Below are 17,124 nucleotides of genomic sequence, written 5' to 3' on the forward strand. Positions count from 1 at the left end.
AGAAAAGGACTGTGGTATCAAATGCAGTCACTGAGAGGCTTTCAAGGGATGAGCAATCACCCATTATAGTGCCTAAAAGGAAAAATCCATGTTTTTAACACAGTACTCATTCATATAGAATAATAAATTACAGTGTATTACGTGTCTCCTCAAATTATATTCGCTATCTTAATGAACATATTAGAGCTAATGGACATGTTGATTTTATTTCAGCTAATGACTGATCCCATACTCAGGGAGAAGAAGATCCTTAAGTCTGCCTTACATAGCTTAGAAGAAAGGTCACGTGACAATAACAGCATTGTCCGTCAAATGGCTGTAAGAGGCCTAGGCAATTTAGTCTATGGGGCACCTGAGAAGGTAAGATAGAATACTGAATACAATGCAGCATAACTAGAGAAACTAAAGGAAACAATTGCTCAGGATTTACAGAGGCCATGCACAATGCACTAGGCCAACGTCTGCTCTCTCATACCCCTGTAACCTCTTTGCAGTCAATACACAGCAGGTTTGTTCCCTTGGTAAGCTAGGCATAAGGAAACAATATGGACTTAATATGATCATATGTAAATGTATACTCCTAGGAATGAAGAGTGTAGGCTTTATTTCCAAGATGAGAGATTCTATTCCAGGAAACAGAGACACTAAAAAACTCAAATCATGATAGATAATCAGCTGAACGTAAGCGCCCAGTACAAAGCTGTGACCAAAAGAGCTGAGGTGATCCTCGGTGGCATAGACAGAGGGATTCTGAATAAGAATAAAGAAGTTATTTTACCTCTGCTTATGGCACTGGTGTGAGAACTGCTAGAATACTATGTCAGGATCATGCCTGCAATTCAAGAAGGATGCTGATAAATTGGAGAAGAGTCACAAGAATTTTCAAAGGGCTAGAAAATGTGCCTTTAGATTCAATGGGGGGGGAGGGGGAATGAAGCTAAACTAATTCAGACTGCTAGTAAGGCATACATTTTAATGGTAATTTTAATCATTGGAACCATTTACCAAGGGTTGTGGTGGGGTCTCTATCAGTAGCAACTTTAAAAACAAGATGGGCTGTTTTTCTAAAAGAGGTGCTCTAGTCAAACAGACATTATTTTGGGGAGGTTCTGTGTTGTGAAGGAGGTCAGACTGAATGATCACAATGGTCCCTTTTGGCCTTCAAATCTAAGTAATTAGAAATCTAATAGGATTACATAGGTGTAATATGGCACAGAGTTTGGCTTATTGTAGCTAGTACCTGATGTAAAATATAGCTATAGGTCACTAGGGGGGCAGATGAAATTCCCACTGCTTCATAATTGCTAAAAAAACATATTAAAAATGTGGTTAGTGGAAAGTGTTTTTTAATGTCATACGTCTGAACAGGTGAAAAAGTACAAGAAGTTTCTTCTGGAGGCACTGATCAGGACTTTAGAAGACACTTTCAGTTCTGAAGTCATTGTCGAAAGCCTGAAGGCACTGGCCAAAGTCCTGAAGGAGCTGAAAGGGAAGGACATAGGTTCATCCTTCAGAGACCTCACCACACAGATCCGGAAGTACTTCGATAATGTACGTGAACAGAAGCCTTCAACCCCAGTTCAGCTGACATTGATGAGGCTCCATTTACAATGCATGATGTGTCCTCACTGGGCATTGTTCATGTCAGAATGAAGTGATTTTAGGCCTTAGGGAAGAGATGTGTTTTATGGAGGAGCAGAGAATTAAGAAAATGAGGATGCCATCCCTGCTCCTTCAGTCTCACCCTTCTGTTCATCTTTATTTCCAATGAGAATGGCAAAGGAAGTATGAATACTAGATTAGGTAGCTGCATAACAAGGAAAATGGGCATACAGGGTGTAATAGACTGTTTTGGGCCTGCTCCATACGATTTTTATGTCAGATGGTTGAAATTATTCCATTTTGCAGAGAAGTTTGAGATTTCAAATTTTGGTTTTGTTCCTATTTGGGGGACACTCCCCCCAGCCCAAATTTCAAAACTCTTTGTGAAACAGTCATACTATTCTCAACCCAGCTCTACTGGGAGCCTTGCCTGAGGGCAGTCTACTGGCAGACTATGCTGGAGACAGGGAACCTGGAAACACTGGGAATTAGAGGTGCCAGGGTGCACATTTCCTGGCTCCTTGTCAGCCTGCCAGACAGGCTGTTCTGAAGGTGAGGGCCAGGAAGCCCAAGATCCCAGTTAGCCTGCTAGATGGGTCACCAAGAAGCTGACCAAGTACCCCTACTTGGCTTCTGGAAGAATTTTGTCAAAATTGAACTGTCTTCAAAGTATTTTGATGAATCAACACATTTGGCCCAAACTTGATTAATTCCAGTTCTTTTAAACTTCTGTAGTTGGAATCACTCTACCCTAATGTAGAAGAGACAGCTGTGCTAGATACATGATGTGGTTATTTCTTCGTTACCAACCTGTGTGGCTTTCTTGGCTATAGGAGGACAACACTCTTCGTGCATTGGCCTTTGTCCTGTTTGGTATCCTGGCCGGCTCTGCAAAGAGAAAATGGAAGGACTATTTTGCCAAGCAGGTTAGACAGAGCTGGGTCACGCTTCTGCTGCACCTGCAAGATCCAAGCCCTGAGGTTTCAATGGTAAGAATGACAGTGACTTAATTACTAAGCAAAAAGAATCTTCCTCCTGATGCCAGGGGAGCTCTGCTATTCCTTCCCGCAGTGGAGACCTAAATTCTTCCCTCAGTTCATTGCCCTCCTTTTGAGTCAATCCCAGACAGGCTGGTCCTTAGCAGCCAGGGTTGTCTCACTGGAGTTCAGGATAGGTCATGGGTCTGATCCCAAGAGTTCATTCCTGCCTATCTCTGCACCCCACGTTCCTGCCTCCCCACAACAGAGGAAAGACCACAGCTATGCCTAGTGAAGCAGCTTTCATAGCTACATCTGTTCTGAAAAAACATTGCTGCTATCTCCAGTTTTCAGTATTATAAAATCATAGAACCATAGGTTTGGAGGAGACCTCAGGAGGTCACTGAGTCCAACCTCCTGCCCAAAACAGGACCAGCCTCAACTAAACAATCCCAGCCAGGGCTTTGTCAAGCTAGGACTTGAAAACTCTAGATTTAGAGGTTCCGTTGCCTCCCTAGGTAACCCATTCCAGTGCTTCACCACCTTCCTAGTAAAATAGTTTTTCCGAATATCCAACCTAGACCTCCCCCACTGTAACTTGAGACCATTGCTCCTCATTCAGTCATCTAGTACCACTGAGAACAGCCTCTCTCCATCCTCTTTGAAATCCCCCTTCAGGTAGTTAAAGCCTTCTATCAAAGCTCCCCTCACTCTTCTCTTCTGAAGACTAAATAATCCCAAATCCCTCAGCCTCTCCTTGTAAATCATGTGTTCCAGCCTCCTAATCATTTTTCTTGCCCTCCATTGGACTTTCTCCAATGTATCAACATTTTTTAAGTAATGGGGTGCCCAGAATTGGATGCAATACTCCAGAAGTAGAATCCCTTTCCCCCTATTAAAGTCATGCTGGCATATTTTCTGTCTATTACTTCAGGGGAATCCCTTTTATTCTTGGGGTAGATGAGCAGTCAAGGACATGAGTTCCATTTGAATGAGCACAATACGTGTTATGGAACAATTCAATGGTGCAACCCTCTTTTTCAGGAGTGCAGAGCTACATTTCATCTCTGTGCCCCATTTTTGGGACTGAAGAGGCTCCAAACTATACTTAATGAGCATCTTAGTTGGAGAACCGAGCTGAACCCTGAGGAGCTCCAGATGGATATCTGCAGATACCTTGTGAGTGACCTACAGAATTATAGGAGATTATTGACAGCATAGGCTTGTGGTGTAGAAGCAGGGGGAATGTGTGATGGGCAATGTAAGTATCTATGGGTATGTCTACGCTACAAAGTTAGTTTGAACTAACGGACGTTAGTTCGAACTAACTTTCATAGGCGCTACACTAGCGCTCCGTTAGTTTGAATTTAATTCGAACTAACGGAGCGCTTAGTTCGAACTAGGTAATCCTCATTCCACGAGGATTAAGCCTAGTTCAAATTTACTAGTTCGAATTAAGGGCTGTGTAGCCCCTTAATGCGAACTAGTGGGAGGCTAGCCCTCCCCAGGTTTCCCTGGTGGCCACTCCGGCCAACACCAGGGAAACTCTATGCCCCCCTCCCGGCCCCGGACCCCTTAAAGGGGCACGGGCTGGCTACGGTGCCCGTGCCAGGTGCAAGCCTGCCAGCACCCAGCCAGCAGACCCTGCACCTGGTGCGGATCGAGCCACCCACCCGATGCCCCCCAGCCCTCCCCCTCTTCCCGGGACCAGGCTGGCGGGTCCTGGGAGCTTGCCCGGGACCGCAAAAGGCGGGCTCCCTCCTGGGCTAGTGCGGAGATCGTGGACCTCGTCCACGATCTCCGCACTAGGCACAGGAAGGTGGCCGGCTAGGGCAGGAGAGCTGCCAGCCTGGCCACCCAGGAGCAGGAGTGCAGCCCCCCAATTGCCCCATCTCCCCAGATGGCAGGCTGCGGCAAGTGCAGCCGGTCTGATGGCCAAGTGCTGTGATGTGCCCAATGTGGGTACTCCGGGCACTCCAAGCCAAGACTGCTTTGCAAGCAGGGCACCCCTGAGAACTGTCTGTCCGGGGTGGGGGTTGGGACCCTTTAAGCACAGCCCTCGGCTAGCCTGAGACAGCATCTCCACGCTCTAAGTCCTCCTCTGATGTCCTGCCGGCACTGCTTCCGGCCATCCTTAAGCCCGGTTCAGGGTCCACTTAATGTGGACATGCTAGTTCGAATTAGTAAAACGCTAATTCGAACTAGTTTTTTAGTCTAGATCCGTTAGTTTTAATTAGCTTAGTTCGAATTAAGTAATTCGAACTAAGTTAGTTCGAATTAACGTTGTAGTGTAGACGTACCCTATTAGAGTGGGATACAGGACTGAGGGTGAGAGGAATGTAAATCTGCCATAGATTCCCACTTTCCCCACTTCTACACAGCCTCCTGTCCTTTCTTTTATTTACTTGTTTAAATTAAAAAAAAAAGTCTGAGTGAGTCCAATAACTGACAGCAGTGGCAAGAGGAACACAGACTGTTTACTTGTGGTTTGTAAAGGCATGTGTTGGCAGTCAAAGGGCATTTCTAGCCAGAGAGAGCTCATGTGTCCCTGATTTTCTCTAGGCCAAAGAGAAGGCTGAGCTACTGGAGAACTTTTACAAAACTACCATCACATACTTCTGCAGCAGCTGGGAAGAGATCCGGGCAGTTGCAGCCAAGTTAGCTGGTGAGAGAAAGTGTGCCGTGTCCCTTTTGGTATTCCCTTTGAGGTAGACAGAAAAAGTCCCTGTGTGCAGCACTGAGCTACTATTAATCTCTCCGTGCTGTGACTTCTCATGCATAAATGGAGATGTTAATGTTCTCCTACTTCTCCAGTGTGGTGTTAGGAGGAATTTGTAATTTGCAATAGAATGCTTTGAGATGGCGCAGTCATTTAGTAGCAGAGGCTGGCACACTGTCACGTAGGGTATGTTTATTCTCCGATCAAACTAGTGTGCTAAAAATAGAGTAGCTGTGGCAGGAGTAGCAGGAGGGGTTAACTATTCCAAGGATGATCCCATCCAAACCCAAAAGTCTGTTCTCAAGGTGGCTAGCTCCTCCGACTGCTTCTGTCATCTTACCTGCACTCTATTTTTAGTAGTCAGAGTTAGTGTGGACTCAAACTATAGACCTAAGCTCAGTGTTGTTCACTGTTCCTTACTGGTGCTTCATCACTGGGAGGTAGGCAGGCCACCGCCACACAGTGCCTGCTGTTGCAGGTTCCTGATTGCCTTGCCCAGGAAGCACTAGATTCCTCCCCTTTGGCCCTGTGCCATCCGTTCCTTAGCACACCCATGCAAGCCAGGCAAGCATTGTGGCCTAATTAATTTATCCATGTGAGATCCTTGCTTAGTACGCACTTATTCCTGGCCCCAGCCCTTTGTTCACACCACTAGATTAATACACTATCCTAGTATATCTCCAATAACTGACAGCAGTGGCAAGAGGAACATAGATTGTTTAAAGCAAATGAGGTTTTATGTAAACATTCTTAATTTTTTTCTCTTATTCTCTTCAGTGTGGACGCTAAACTTTTCTAGTATTTTCTTGCCTACAGCTCACCTTAGACCCACAATAGAAGCCAAAGGGCCAATGTTATCACCTTGCACTTAACAAGAGAAGGTTTTTTATTGATGTTTATTTTACACTGCTTATTTAGGCATCATCCTGGAACATACGGACACCAAAAATATGAAATGGCTGGACATGGAACATCTGTTGACCTGTAAGTAACAAATACAGGTGAAATCCTATTCATTAGTGAGTTATAAAGAAATTTAGCTGACAAGCAAGCAGTAACTGATACCACAGGTGTGAAGTGCATCAGCCACACATCAAAGGACAGATTCAGCTTTAGTCTGCTCTGAAAGAGGTACGTCTACACTACAGCGTTAATTCAAGTTAACTTAATTCGAAATTGTTAATTTGAATTAAGCTAATTCGAATTATGCATCTATACACAAAACCTATTTCAAAATAGCATTTTGTTATTTTGAAATAGCGCGTCCACACTGAGTGGACCCTGAACCGAAGTTCAGGCTGGCCGGAACCAGTGCTGGCAGGGCATCAGGTTAGGACATAGTGTGTGGGGCTGCTGCCTCAGGCTAACTGAGCTCCGTGCTTCACGGGACCCTACCCCCACCCCGAACAGACAGTTCTCAGGGTTCCCCGCTCGCTTGTCTACCCCGATGAGGGACAACAAAGCAGTCCTGTCTTGGAGTGCCCTGAGTGCCTGCACTCGGGACACCACAGCACTCGGCCACATGGAGCCAGAGCTGCCCCTGGGCACACCGGTGCGTCTCGTAGGGTTGTTGCCATCAGCCCAGCTGCACTTGCTGCAGGCTACCGTCCGGGGAGTCCATTGGGGGGCTGTCAGGATCCAGGAGGCCCTGCAGGAGAGTGTCCACCCCAAGGAGCCCTCAGAGCCACCCCGGTCCTCCCCACCGGGGGCTCGTGCCCCATTCCTCCCTCACGTCCATCTACTTACTCCTCCCTAGCCTCCCTTCCTGATGTCAAATAAAAGACATGTATGTTCAAAAATAGAAACTGGGTTTATTGAACAACAGGGTGAACCTCTGGGGAGACTGGGAAAAGGAGGTGGGAGAGAGGAATAGAGTGGGTGGGAGAGGGGAGGGTGAAACCTGGGAGGAGGAAGTTGGAAGGGAGAAGCAAAGGGAAGAAAGGAGAAGGGAAGATCAGGGCCCAAGGTTGGGGGTCTCACCGCACCAACTTGATTGTCATGCAAACCTGCTCCTGGGTTCGCATGTGGCCTTTGGTGGCCAGGCTGGCAGCTATCCTGCCATTGACGGCCGTGTTCCTCTGTCTAGTGCGGAGATCATGGATGCTGGGGCATCCCTCCCAAACCTGAATAAGGTCCATGATCTCCACCCTGGACCAGGAAGGCACCCGCCTTCTCCAGCCCCTGTCAGGCTCCTGGGTGCTGGCAGACTGCTCCTGAGGAGCAGTGGAGGGTTGGCTGCCAGTGCCTTGCTGGCTCACGTTTTGTGGCTACTGGCTCAGGGGCCCCAGTGGCCACTGCTGGCTCTTGGCTGGTAGGCTTGGATCTGGCACGGGCCAGGGTCTATCCCTTTAATGGCTCTGGGGCCAAGGGGAGAGGAGAGCAAGTTTTCCTGGTTGTGCCCAGAGTGGCCACCAGGGCTCCCTGGGAAGGGCTGGAGGCCCCCTATTTTGAATTAATTGTCTACACAGCACTTAATTTGAAATAGCTATTTCAAATTTGGTGTTACTCCTCGTAGAATGAGGTTTACCAAATTTGAATTAAGCGCTCTGCTATTTCGAATTAATTTCGAAATAGCGGTTTGCATGTATAGATGCTATTAAAGTTAATTCAAAATAACAGCTGTTATTTTGAATTAACTTTGCGGTGTAGACGTACCTGGAGGAAACTGCAGCCAGTGTGATATAAGTCAGTGCATCTCCTGGCTATCCTGGCAATGCCTCTTCCCAACCTGTGTGATCCACTCTTTGGGCTCCATCGGCTCCCTGGAAGCCACTTTTTGATACCCAAAACTCCACACCATCAGATTTATTTCTGTCAGGAGATGTAAAATAACTTAAAAGCAGAAGCTATTGAGTCAATGGAGCACCTTCCAATTGGATGAGTTTCTGGTAGGGTCAGGGTCTCCCCTCTCCCCCCTCCTCCATCTCAGTTTGGAGCTTGGAAGGATCCCAATGGAGGAACCTAAAGCTTTGTTTGTACAGAGAGATTCTGTAGCTTGGTACTCACTGGTACTAAATCTCCAGCTACTGCAGGCATAGGTGACTATATGAAAAGTGAGTCATATTCTCTGTAATTCCAGCTCTCCAGGTCCTACAGAATGACCCAAGTCCCATTGTCCAGCTGGTGGCAACTCAGGTCCTAAGAGACATCTGACCTGGATGAGTGCTCGGGGAATGAAGCACAGACAACTAGATCAAAGAGCTCCTGCTACCTTGAATGGGAACAAGAGAGGGATTGCTGGAGGACAATGTGCTCTGTCTGTGCCAGCTTGTTTCCAGCTTGCACCTCATATACTTCGGTGGGAAGCTAGACATTGGTGGTATGCGGCCAGCTCTGCTATGGGGTAGGAGAGTAGTATAAGGGCCCTACCATCAATCAAACATTAGCCCCGCCACCTGACCCTGGAAGTCCCCCCCCGACTCCCCGGAAGTTCCTTCTCCCTTGTCACCGGCAGTCCCGCCCCTGGAGGGTAGTACATCCGGGTCGAGAGGGACAGGTGACCGGAAGCAAAAAAAGGATGTCATGTGACCCCCGTTAGGCCCGTCCCCTGTCACCGGAAGTCCCGCCCTTGGGGGTAATACATCCGGGGTCAAGAGGGGCAGGTGACCGGAAGTAAGGGGTGTCATGTGACCCCTCTAAGGACTTGCCCCGCCTCCCTCTACCAATCAGGAAGGGCTTTCCCCGTAGGACCGCCCAGCGAACTGCTTTGACCAATCGGGGGGCAGTTCTGGGACCGGATGACCCGCCCGGAAGTGGGTCGTGTGACCCCTCTAAGAACTCGCCCCGCCTCCCTCCACCAATCAGGAGGGGTTTTTTCCCTGTAGGACCGCCTCGTGAACTGCTTTGACCAATCAGGGGGCAGTTCCGGGACCGGATGACCCGCCCAGCAGTGGGTTGTGTGACCCCTCTAAGAACTCACCCTGCCTCCCTCTACCAATCAGGAGGGTTTTTTTCCCTGTAGGACCACCCCAAAAATCGCTTTGACCATTCGGGGGGTGCAGTTCCGGGACCCGTTGACCAGACCGGAAGCTGGTCGTGTGACCCCTCTAAGAGCTTCCCGTGACACCCTCTGTCAATCAGAGCATAGCACTTCCCCATAAGTTCTAGCGCCACACAAAAGAGGCCATCTTGTTCCAAGAGCGCGTGTTTCAGAGAGCGTGCAAACGCTGAGCGGAAACATGGACTCCTTCACCACCCCCACCAGAAGTTTGGAGTTTGTTTTGGTGACGAGGGCCTTCCACCACATGAGAAGAAAGTGCCACATCAGCAACAGTTCCGAGGACGAGGGAGAGGCGAAAAGGGGCCCTTTGCCCCCTCTGCTATTGGATACACCAGAATCTGATCCCCAAACCCAACTCCTCCCACGGCAGCCTGACGAGCTAGATGGCCTCTCGTTATCTGTCCCTGTGGAGGATGCTGCCCATCTCTCCCAGGAGTCGGACAAGGTGAACAGAAAAGAAGTCAAACAGGTAAATGAAAAAATCGAGGTGGGGGGCATCATGGGTGTTTTGTGAATCTAAAAACCAGCAGCTGTAGCTTATTCTCTTTTTTGACAATCTCTTGCCAGGTCGACGATGACTTTCTAGAAACCTTTGAGAAATTGCACATCGGTAATCCTGTGGGAGTAAATCTATCTTGTGCCCGCTTTTTTTGCTCATATCTGACACATGGATCTCGAGAACAAACGTGCAAGAATGAATTAACTCGGACTCCCTAATAGCGATAGTGGTGGGGGTGTCATGGTGCCCATTTTCAGATGGCTGTAAAAGGGTGTGTTAATCCAGATGCTTAATAAAACTTGTATTAAATGTGTTGGTGTGAATGTGTTCCTTCCATACTTACAGCATCTTTTACTAACACAAATAACAGTCATGTCTACGCAGATTGCTCTGTTAGAGAAAATATATTACACCCCCAGGGAAACTGGCAGCTTTGGTGGGGTGAACCCTCTGTTTCAAGCAGTCAAAAAGCACAGTAAAACTTTGAACAGAAGACAGGTAACATCATGGCTTTCGGACCAAGACGCTTACTCTTTGCACAAGCCTGCTCGAATACATTTTAAAAGAGACAAGACCATTGTCTCAGACGTGGATGCACAATGGCAAGCAGATTTGGTGGATATGCACCGGTTCTCCAAACGCAACAGCGGTTTTAAGTACATTTTAACAGTGATAGACATTTTATCAAAATATGCCTGGGCCTTAGGCCTAAAGGACAAGACGGGCAAGGAGGTAGCCAAGGCCTTTAAAGCTATTTTCAGCGAAGGTCGCGTGCCTCAAAAATTACAAATGGATCGGGGAAAAGAATTTTTAAACAAACCTTTAAGTGGATTGTTAAAGCGGCATGGTGTCCACCATTTTGTTACTAACAATGAAGTCAAAGCGGGGGTTGTGGAGCGATTTAACAGAACTTTAAAATCTAGGATGTGGAGATATTTTACAGCCCACAATACCTTTCGCTACATTGACATATTATCTGAGTTTATAAAGAGTTACAGCTGGAGCTTTCACAGAACTATACGGACCAGACCTGCTGATGTGAACCCCACAAATTCTCTGAAGGTCTGGAAAACTGTTTATGGAGATGATGTTAAAATAAAACAGGCTGTTGTTCCTTTTAGAAAAGGGGACCACGTGAGACTCTCTAAAACCAAAGGTGCCTTTAAAAAAGGTTATGAACAAACATTTACCGATGAGATATTCATAGTGGATGAAGCCTTAACCAGGGGTGAGAGACCTGTCTACCGATTAAAAGATTACGAGGGTGAGACAGTGACGGGGTCGTTTTGCCCTGAAGAATTACAAAAGGTGAACCCCAAACAAGACAGGATTTACAGGATTGAAAAAGTTCTAGCAGAGAAAGGGAAAGGAAGAAAAAAGCAGCTATTGGTGAAATGGCTGGGGTGGCCCAACAAATTTAACAGTTGGGCGATCGTAAAAAATTACGGTGACGCCAAAGTCTACAGCAACTATTACAAAGCCCAGGCTGGATATGCCCTTCCTGGATATCATGGAGCCCCTGTGATGTACGGGGCCGGCGTGGGCGGTATATTCCGTAGCCTTTTTCGAAAAGCTGTACCGCTTTTGCGAAGAGGGCTAGAGATTCTTAAACCCCACATAAAAACAGCCGCTCAAAACATAGCCAGAGATGTGGTAGGCCACGTTTCCCAGGCTGTCTTGGAGAAGGTGGGGAATCCGGCTAAACAGGAAGGGTCAGGGCTGATGTATATTAAAAGGAGGAAGAGAAAGAGAAATGCGTCATATCCGCGACGCACAGGACCCCCGAAACCCTTTAAAAGAAGAGCCTTGACACGCAGGACAGGCCATAAGCAAAAGTCCAAGAGGAAGCCAGGGAGAAAGAGGACACGCTCTGTACCTGGTAAAAGAGATATATTTTAGTCAACATGGCTTTCGTTCACTGCGGGTCGGAAGAGTGCACCAAATCTGAACTAGACTTGTTTCAGATAGCCCCTACGCAGACCAGCATTGAGAAAAGCATCTACATCGAGGTGCCGCCTCTGTCAGCCGTGACAGAAACTGCCCCCATCGACTTTTTTATAGCAGGGAATGGCATAGATTATATGGATTTAAACAACACGCTACTCTACCTTTGTTGCAAGATAGTAAAAGGCGATGGGACTGCACTCCCCAGGGATGCCGCGGTAGGCCTGGTGAATTACCCAGTGGCCTCTATTTTCAGTCAATTGGACGTTACATTGGGAGACCGCCTTGTAAGCCAAAGCAACAACTGTTACCCTTACAGGGCCTTTATCGAATCGGTTCTCAATTACAGAGACGACACCCTCGCTACACAATTTTCCGCCGGACTGTTTTACAAAGACACTCCTGGACAACACGAAAAAACAGAGCTGGATGGTGAGAATCTAGGATTTGTGAGGCGTGCAAGGCTGACGTCCCAGAGCAGGACAATGGAGTTGTTGGGTCATCTACACAGCGACCTGTTTTTTCAAGAAAAACTTTTGTTGAACGGGGTGGATGTGAAAATTAAATTGACACGCAGTAAAGCACCCCAGGTGAGGGTTTTAAAGGCAACTGATGGTTGTTTTTCTTAATTTTTCTTCTTAAAAACAATGAACAATTCAGAAAAAATACCTAGACATAATATATATATATATTAAATAGATATTCTATATATAGAGAAGTGTTTTATTTAAGGCAAAATGTGATCAAGTTCAAAAATTATTTTTAGAACATGACAAACTTCACACACTGAGCCAGTCAGACAGTTTAGCCAATTTTTGTTTTTTAGAAGGCAAAAAAGGAGTTGGTGTTTCTCGATCCATCCCAGCTTCAGTGGCGGAGGCCTTCAGGCGTTCCAAAAGAACTCTGTTGTCTGCACTGCCCATGATGGAAGATGGGACGTTTAGTTCTGCCATGGCATTGATAAACACATCCCATCCTTTAGGTACATGTCTGCTAGGGACAGAACGCATCTGGGTGACGGCTCTGACTAAGTCAAGCATGTTAGAACCATTAACCACTGAGCCTTTGTACACAAATGCACCTTTATCATTCCAGGAAGCGATAGTTTTATCCTGGCCCAGCTTATTTAGCAACACTGAGGCGTTTTTCTTATAACGCTTATTCACGTTATCCAACAGCTCCTGAACCACAGAGTCTGAGGTGTTTTCTGTTTCTGGAGGTTTGGCGGTGTCACTCTGTTCTGGTAGAAACAGACTTATTTTCCTTTTATCTGCATCACTTTGCCTCACGTACGTTAGGTATCTCTGAAGCACAGCGCTGTAGAGTTTAGCCTTTTCGTATTCGGCTAAGTCAGTCCTTTGAAGAACAGACTTCATTTCAGCATCCAGTAAGCGAGTTGCAGTTGTTCTGATCTTTTCCTCCACTGGAGGGGGAGCCCTTAATTGCTCCAGCTGATGGCTGGGCACCAGGTACATTTTTTCTGCATACTCCATTATCGGTTATTCAAAAGCCCCGTTATCAGAGGGACAGCAAAACTTAACAAAGGGCCGATAAACCCCCCAGACTGCTTCACCAGATGCTTCTTTCTTTTAAGCGAGACCCTTTTATTAGACAATGTTTTTATAAGCGTGCGTTTCTTTTTCAGCACGCTCACTTGATTCTGCGTCAAAGGCACGTTTCCTTTTAAGGTATTGAGTGCTAGTTCTGAGATGGCCGCTACTAAATCGTCAGAGGCCGAACACAGTATAGCCTTCCTTTGCTGCGGGGGTGATTTGCTAAGTAATTTTAAAAGAGCCAGGTTTCTCTTCACGCAGCTAGACATGTTTTCGGTCGGCAACCCCCAGCTGTTAAAAAGGGTCTGCCGATAAATCATCTCTTTTTATACCCGGCGGTTGTTCTTTTCAAAGTAGAAGCCACCGGCCAGTCTGGAGGGAAAAGACCAGTTCTTAGTCTATAAGCTTCTGGCGTGGACGCATTTAAATCCACCACCAGGTAGCCATAAGGTCTTTTGGTAGCATCCTCAAAAGCTTCTAGAAAGAATTGAGCCTTGCCGGGGTAAATTTGCCGAGCAAGCGTAGCGATTTGCAGTTTATCCCTGGGGTTTTTGAACAGAACCATGTACTTAGTGTTTAGGTTAATCGTACGGCTCTTTTTCCCCTGACAAAATACGTTCTGAACGATATACATAATGCTCAATTTCCTGTAGTGCACGTACTTGGTAAAGGCTTTCTCAATTTCATCGCTTTCACAAGCAGAGTTCATCAGATCATCCACGATAATCAGATTCACTTTATTAGTAGGAAACAAACGGTCATCGTCAAAAGCATTAGGCAGACCCTCCACAAAATTGGTAAAGGGATATTTACAGAGCAGTTCTTTATACAGAGGTTGCCAACAACTGTAACACCACACAGTATTCTCAGGCATAACAGACAGTGTGTGTTTGGCATTATCCAATACGTTTTTTATAAAGTAACTTTTCCCACAGTTGCTAGGCCCTGCGAGAATTGCAGAAAAGGGGTGTTTCCACCTCGTATCCATTTTTCAAAAGCCGTAGGGCCGGGTTTTAAACCCTTCTCCTAGGACCCTCTTGTTATAAACACCTTTGTGTTTTTTAAGGGTTTTTGTCTCTATTTGCCACTGATTTTTGTTTCTTACAATCGAGGGCTGTTGCACCTCTATCTTTTTTGAGGTGTTTTCTTGCAGACCCATGCAATAGTCCAGGACTAGATCTTTCAAACTGTCAAAGTTGATCTTTTCACAGTTTGCTACGTTTAGGGTAATTCCTTTGACTTTCATACAGGCCTTTCCTCCCGACAGCTTATACCCGTAGGTTTTCGGGCCTGCCGACACAAACTCAGTGATGTGTTGATCTGACGGGATCTCGCTCGTGAGGTCCCCTAAATAATCCCCCAGAGGGGGATTCCAGTCACCTTCCCTTTTCACAAATATCACTGAGTCAGTGTCATGGTATAGGCACCGCTCTTGCAACCCATCTAGGAGACTGTATAATTCTAAGCGGGCATAAGCGGTGGTGAAACAGGCTATGAAAACATTGGTATTGCCAGAGACAGAGTACCGGTCTTTTGCGTGCTTCCAAGACACGCATGCTGTTTCATTGTCGATAAACTCGCAGGATGAAACCTCGTAATTGGGGGAAAACAGGTACCGAAAGTGTTCATCAGGGTCTCTTACGATGCTGGTGTTGGGTAGGTTTGTTCTTTGGCCGAATTTACCCCACAGAGAATTTAAAAACAGTTTAGCAATTTGGCGTTTAGCTGGGTTCGACCTGATCTCGTGTTGGCATAAACACACGCCTTCTTTTTGGTAAAAATCGTTAACGTACTTATTTTGTTTTTGTTCGTCTGTGCACCAGCCGGGATACCCTGAAACCTCTTGTTCCTGACGGAGGTGTAATTTTATATACTCTGACAAGAGTTTGTCAGATTTGTCACTGAAATGCCAGATTTCACAGATTTTAGCCACTGTATACCCCTTTGCTATGGCCACAGTCAATTCCACCGTGCACCATGTCCCCAGGATAGCTCTCTCCTCATCAGTATGGGTGCACGTCTCCCGCTGCTCGGTTTCCGCACATGTTTGGCATAGCAGGAACATAAGCTTGCCACCCACTCTGACAGGTAACAATGGGAAAAAGAGGCCTCGCGGGGGGTACACCTTAACTTTTGCAATTCCAAAATAATTTGCAAGGGGTCCAAAGTTGTCATAAACTATATCGGGGTGTCCAATAGGGTATTCTTTGGTTTTGTTTACGAAAGGGTAAAATCATAATAGTGGATTTCTTCCCCGGGGTTAGGCTTGTAATATAGGCGGATAGCGTTTGTCCTCCCCCCGAAAAAAGCATCCCTAGGCCTGAGAGGCTGGGGTAACTGGGCTCGGTTTAAAAAGCCTGCAAGCTCCCTGTCTGTTTCTTTCATCACCTCCCACTCGTGCTCCCAGAGAGTCCTCACTACAAAACCAAGTCGTTTTAGATAGTCAGTCTTAAGCTGCGTCTTGTAATAAAGAAACCCAAAAGTTGTCCCTGTCATAGGGTTTTGTGCTTTTTCACAATAACAGGTGACACAGCCATGGAAAAAACACCCGTTAAACTCAAAGGCCGTGCGTACCCCGTCAACATTGGCATAACCGTCTAAAAAGTAGGGGCCTACCTGTAGTTCCCCACCCTGTAAAGCATGCCGTATTTGTATATTTTCTTTGTAAGAGGTATACAGCAGCCACTGAATAGATGGGGTCGAATATCTCTTTTTCTGCCGGTGGTAATTGTCTGGAGGGAGAAGAGCTACCGTGTTAGGCTCCAAAAGCATAAACCTGTACATCGCCATGCAGACGGAGGCCAGCGTGATGTACTGGAAAGGATCGATATACAGGTTTATCTCAGTGAATTTACCAGGGCCTCTCTCTGCTACATCCCCCATCTCTGTCATGTTCATAATCTCTTTTCTATATAGAATACAAGCCTGTCTCAAAATGTTAACATCCTGTTGACAGTAATACGCGAGCTCTTTCTGCAAGTCAAACGTCTCATAGCTGTGGTCCCGATACCAGTCGAGAAACTCTGCTTTTTCCCTGGGCATCATACTGTCTACACCATAGTGTCCCACACCAGGCATAGGCCCCACGTAATTTTGGTGTTAAAAAAAAGTGGAAAATACCCTTTGCACCCTTCAAACCCCATCGCCTGCAGTAGCTTGCTAAGCTTCATGGGCAAGAAGTTTAAAGAGTCTATAAAACGAATGTCCAGGGCCTTAACTTTCACACACATTAGTTTACTACCCTGAGTGATCAGTTCTAGGCACATCTTTTCCTTCAGTAGCTGTCTCACTACAAAGTACGCATCGTAACCTTTGGAATTGTGCGCTATGAATGTGTAGTCACGGAACTCTTTGCCAATAAAGATCTTAACGAACATAGAAAGACACTCGCTACCCTTAAATTCCCAGGATTTTTCTGGCTTTAGGGCCAGAGCAAAAATGTAATTGGGAGTGTGCAACCCCGTCTCCTGCGTGCATTCGAAATCATAAAAAATATACTTTTCTGAGGCTTCGGGCTTTCTAAGGCTGTCCATAAAACAGAAATGATTGTCAATGTTGCCAACAAGCAAGCCCTTACACTGCTTACAGCGTCGCCCTTTACAGCGGTGCCGCTTGTCCATGTAAGACTGACACACATCACACAAAGTTTTAGACAGGCATTCAACTTGTTTTTTCGATGCGCAGTCTATGTGTCTGACTAAGCACTCTTTGGCTCGACAAAATAGTCTACAGCTAGGACACCGCAGCGGCACGCCCACGCTGTCTGAGCACGTTCCGCTCAAGCAGAGGCGGCAACAATACCTGCAAGAGTGGTCATGACTGTATACTGT

At 46.5% G+C, this 17,124-nt stretch overlaps 1 protein-coding gene across 1 annotated transcript; it reads left to right on the forward strand.

Annotated features, from left to right (window-relative positions):
• Positions 1 to 964: 964 nt before the first annotated feature.
• LOC142823898 (maestro heat-like repeat-containing protein family member 1) lies at positions 965 to 8,709 on the forward strand. The gene is made up of 6 exons (XM_089776888.1): positions 965 to 1,551; positions 2,436 to 2,591; positions 3,624 to 3,758; positions 5,142 to 5,244; positions 6,217 to 6,282; positions 8,378 to 8,709. The coding sequence occupies exons 2-6, from the start codon at positions 2,589 to 2,591 to the stop codon at positions 8,449 to 8,451; spliced, it is 381 nt and encodes a 126-aa protein (XP_089633014.1). The 5' UTR covers positions 965 to 1,551; positions 2,436 to 2,588; the 3' UTR covers positions 8,452 to 8,709.
• The last annotated feature ends 8,415 nt before the right edge of the window (positions 8,710 to 17,124 follow it).

This window comes from Pelodiscus sinensis, chromosome 1, assembly GCF_052426305.1.
Source record: "Pelodiscus sinensis isolate ZL-2025 chromosome 1, ASM5242630v1, whole genome shotgun sequence".
Lineage (NCBI taxonomy): Eukaryota > Metazoa > Chordata > Testudines > Trionychidae > Pelodiscus > Pelodiscus sinensis.

Excerpts from the sequence above, each read along its gene's own strand:
- LOC142823898 (XM_089776888.1), top strand. Across the intron at positions 3,759-5,141 it reads TGGATATCTGCAGATACCTT|GCCAAAGAGAAGGCTGAGCT; the intron begins GTGAGTGACCTA and ends GATTTTCTCTAG. Across the intron at positions 5,245-6,216 it reads AGTTGCAGCCAAGTTAGCTG|GCATCATCCTGGAACATACG; the intron begins GTGAGAGAAAGT and ends CTGCTTATTTAG.